We start from the raw sequence: 4,158 nt of genomic DNA on the forward strand, positions 1-4,158 counted from the left end.
ATCACAGGAGAACATCACAATAACCTTCTCTTCCATCAATACAACATACGTCTTGAAAATATATCCAAAATATCTCCATCTGAACTACTGTACGAAAATCCACTCGCCAGCCGTAAAAATAATATTTCCCCTGTACACAAATATAATCATATGTAAAGCAAATTTGGAACGCAGGGATATTGGTTGGGGGGTGGGTTACAAAATCTCTGGGGACCTGGGCTATTTACAGTCATTTTTCTTTGGGTGATCCCGCTGCTGGGTATAGGAAACTGGCGACAGATACATCCATCTCACAGTGTTCACCATTTCAACAGCTCCTGCGTCACAGAATGTGGTACTTTTTAAAAATAGGCGACCCTTGGTGTCATGGAAAGAAGGGGGGAAATGAGGGGATCAAGGTGGCGGTGGGGAGGCAGAAGGGGAGCAGGGGAAGGAGGGGGACAGACGTAGGCTACAGTGTGGGCTTGAAACACTCTGCGGCATAAAGTAGGTCCCCAGGGTCAGGAGGCCCCCGCTGCCCCGGGGCCACGGCCAGCTATCTGCCTGGGCCTCCCTTACAGATCCGTTTCCCGGCTGGTGTCCAGGCAGAGGGCGTACAGGGATCTCCGCAAATCCACATTGCTCTTGGCCTTGAGGTTACACTTCTCCAGGGGGCAGCTGCCCCTTTGAGATCCATCCGCATTCTCCAGGGACCCCGCAGCCTTGCAGAGGGACTCCTTGCTCCAGCTGGCCTTGCGCTGGCCTCCGCTGGCCGGTTCCGCCCCCTGGCTCTGGCTGCTCTGCTCTTCCTTAAGGGCTGCCTGCTCGTCGTGGTCCGTCTCCCGGTGGTAGAAGTAATTGAAGTTGGAGACGATGACGGGCACGGGCAGGGCGATGGTGAGGACGCCGGCGATGGCACACAGCGAGCCCACGATCTTGCCCCCCACGGTGACAGGCCTCATGTCCCCGTAGCCCACCGTGGTCATGGTGACGACTGCCCACCAGAAGGCATCCGGGATGCTGGAGAAGTGGGTCTCCTGGTCGTCGGCCTCTGCGAAGTAGACAGCGCTGGAAAAGAGGATGACTCCGATGAACAGGAAGAAAATGAGCAGACCCAGCTCCCGCATGGAGGCCTGCAGCGTCTTGCCCAGGATCTGCAGCCCCTTGGAGTGGCGGGACAGCTTGAAGATGCGGAACACCCGGACCAGGCGGATCACTCTGAGGATGGCCAGGGACATGGCCTGCTGCCCGTTCTGGCCGCCGCCTCCACTGGCTGACCGCTGCGCCAGCTCGGTGCCCAGGGTGATGAAATAGGGGAAGATGGCCACCACGTCGATGATGTTCATGACGTTTCGCGAGAACTCGGCCTTGCTGGGGCAGGCGGAGAAGCGCACCAGCAGCTCGAAGGTGAACCAGATGACACACGTGGTCTCCACGATGAAGAAGGGGTCAGCCAGCGTCCTGGGCAGGAGAGGCGCCGCCGTCGGGCCAGAGGGAGGCACTGCCTCCCCGCTGCCATTGGCCCCCCTGTGGAGCTCAGGGGGCTGGTGGAGCACCGGGGGATGCCGCAGCAGCTCCCGTTCATCCCTGAACTCGGGCAGGGTCTCCAAGCAGAAGGTGATGATGGAGATGAGGATGACCAGGACCGAGACGATGGCGATGCCCCGTGCGGAACCCGAGCTCTCCGGGTACTCGAAAATCAGCCACACCTGGCGCTGGAACTCGCTGCGGGGCAGGGGCTTCTCCTTCTCCTTGATGAAGCCCTCGTCCTCTCGGAAGCGCTCCAGGGCCTCGTCCCCCAACTGGTAGAAGCGGATCTCATCTGTGAACACGTCCAGGGAGACGTTGACCGGCCTGCGCAGCCGGCCCCCCGACTGGTAGTAGTAGAGGATGGCGTCGAAGCTGGGCCGGTTGCGGTCGAAGAAATACTCGTTCCTCAGCGGGTCGAAGTAGCGCATGCGTTTCTTAGGGTTGCCCAGCAGCGTGTTGGGGAACTGCGCCAGGGTGCCCAGCTGCGTCTCGAAGCGCAGCCCGGAGATGTTGATGAAGATGCGCTGGTGATGGAGGGACCCTGAGCCCAGCGCCTGGTCCTCCGCCACGCCCAGAGCGGGGTCGCCTTCTCCCTCCTCGTCCGCCGGAGGCATTCGTCTAGCTCGGGGCAGCTCCTGTGGCACCGGCCGGCCTCCCGGGTCCGCGCCCCTCTCGGCGCCGCCGCCGCGATCCCTTGGCGCTGGCTCCTTGAGTCCATCGCCGAGCGCAGCCGTCGGGGGGCAGCGGAGCTCTCCCCCTGTGGCCCGGACCTCCTCTCGTCCCCTGAGGGTCATGCCACCGCCGTTCTCCGGGGGCACCAGAGCGATCTCCATGGCCCGGGGGCGGGGGGCATGCTGCGCCCCTGCGGACCGGCTCCGGCGCCCCCTCTCACCCTGCTGGGCGCCCCGCGCCGGGCTCCTCTCCCACCAGCGGCCGGCCCAGCTGTGGGGCGGGCTGGGGGGCTGGCGCGTTCTCCTCGTTCGGTCCTGACGTCAGGAAGCCGCTGCCCTGCTCTCTGCCTCTCTCGACTCTGGCAGCCCGTTACCAAGCAGCCAAAAGCCGCCTTCCAGCAGATGCAACCTCCAGCCGCCAGGCTTGGCCTCCACCCCCCGCAGTTCCCCGCCTCCTGCCCTCCCCTCCTCCCCCCGCCTCCCCTCGGGGCCCGGAGGCCGCGGGTGTCTCCCCGGAGGGCGCAGCTGGGGCCCCCGGCAAGGGAGGGAGGGGCAGAGCTGGGTGCAGCCTGGGAGGAAGCCTGGGGAGGGAGGGAGGGAGGGAGGGGGAAGGGAGGGAGTGGAGAGGGTGGGGGGACAGGTTGTACCGAGAGCGCGCTGAAACTCCCAGGGCAACCAGATGAGAAAAGCTCTGGATTTCAGTTCACCTGGGAACCCGCTGAACGCCGAGTGGACTCTAGGGGAAATGAATTGTCTAGGGTTGGAGGGATGAGACTTCGAGATGAGTCGGAGTATGAGAGAAGACAGTCCTTTTTACATTTCTCCTTTGGAGGAATGAGGGTTCTCTCTTCTTTAGGAAGAATTACAAACAGGAGGGGGCAGGCCAGAGCTATGGGCCTTGAAAAGAATATATGTGTATGTGTATATCTCCAGGCCAGTGGAGAAACATCTCTCTTCCCATCTCCCTACATACATTTTCGTCAAAAGCTAACTGGCTGAAAATTTACAGCACCTCCCTGCCCTTAGCCTTGGGAAAGCCCTGATTCCCAGCACAGACAGTGGTGGTCAGCTGGGCAGACCCAGCCTGGCAGCCCCAGGCAGGCAGCTGAGTCTGGTGATTCGCTGTCTGGCTTCATATTCCTGCAACACACAACCTCTCTGCTCTCCACATATCTCATTTGTAGAAACCATAGACAGGAAAGAGGTGGAGGGAGAAAGAGATCCTGGTGAGAGCCGTTTAGCCTGGTGAAGCTGGGAGCTGGGGGAGGCAGGGAGGTTTGGGTAGGGAGGGGGGTGGCGCTGCTTAAGGAGAGGGTGCCCGGGAGCTTGTGGAGTCCCCAGGGCTGGAGAAATCTCAGGAGTAGAATAAAAACCAATACTCACTTTGCCTTCTGTTGTGCCAGGCCTATTCTCAGCACTTCACAAATCTTAATATTATTATCCTCATTATTACAGATGAGGAAAATGAGATTGACTAACTTGCTCGAGGTCACGCAGGTAGAAAGTGGCGAAGCTGGGATTTAAACCCACACAGGCAGAGTTTGGACCCCTGTTCCCTCCACCCGGGTCCTCTGTAGAAATCTGTGACCCCCTTTCTGATACAAGGATACAGATGCTCCCTGCCTCCATCATCTGGCCTAACAGCTTTAGTTCCTTCCTGCAGGAGGCAGGAGGATGGCTAAGATGACACCTAAGTGCTTCTGGGTTAGGGAACCTGGTTATCTACCCCACCTCAGCCCTGGATTTTCACATCTATGGCCAAGAGAGAAATATCCTTCAGGGCATGTCTGGCAGTTACAGGCACAGCCTCCGGATTTTTTTTTTTTTTTTTTTTTTTCTGGTTTTAAGTTAACCTAAAACCTCTGTGTTTTTGCATGTCTGGGTTTTTATATGTGATGTTACAGCCTCTTGTCCATGAATGCATCTGTGCACAGGGGGTGTTCTGGAAACTTGGTACTGAGTGCACGAGTGTTGGTTG

General features: G+C 59.1%; 1 protein-coding gene across 1 annotated transcript; it reads right to left on the reverse strand.

The window, feature by feature from the left end:
* Positions 1 to 310: 310 nt before the first annotated feature.
* KCNA5 (potassium voltage-gated channel subfamily A member 5) lies at positions 311 to 2,488 on the reverse strand. Its single transcript, XM_007469437.1, has one exon. It carries the CDS (start codon positions 2,340 to 2,342, stop codon positions 555 to 557), a length of 1,788 nt encoding a protein of 595 aa, XP_007469499.1. The 5' UTR covers positions 2,343 to 2,488; the 3' UTR covers positions 311 to 554.
* Positions 2,489 to 4,158: the final 1,670 nt, after the last annotated feature.

The sequence above is a fragment of the Lipotes vexillifer genome, unplaced genomic scaffold, assembly GCF_000442215.2.
Source record: "Lipotes vexillifer unplaced genomic scaffold, Lipotes_vexillifer_v1.1 scaffold395, whole genome shotgun sequence".
Classification (NCBI taxonomy): Eukaryota; Metazoa; Chordata; class Mammalia; order Artiodactyla; family Lipotidae; genus Lipotes; species Lipotes vexillifer.

What these genes read in the sequence shown, in the direction of transcription:
- KCNA5 (XM_007469437.1), bottom strand. Translation starts at nt 2,342, where the DNA reads ATGGAGATCGCTCTGGTGCCCCCGGAGAACGGCGGTGGCATGACCCTC.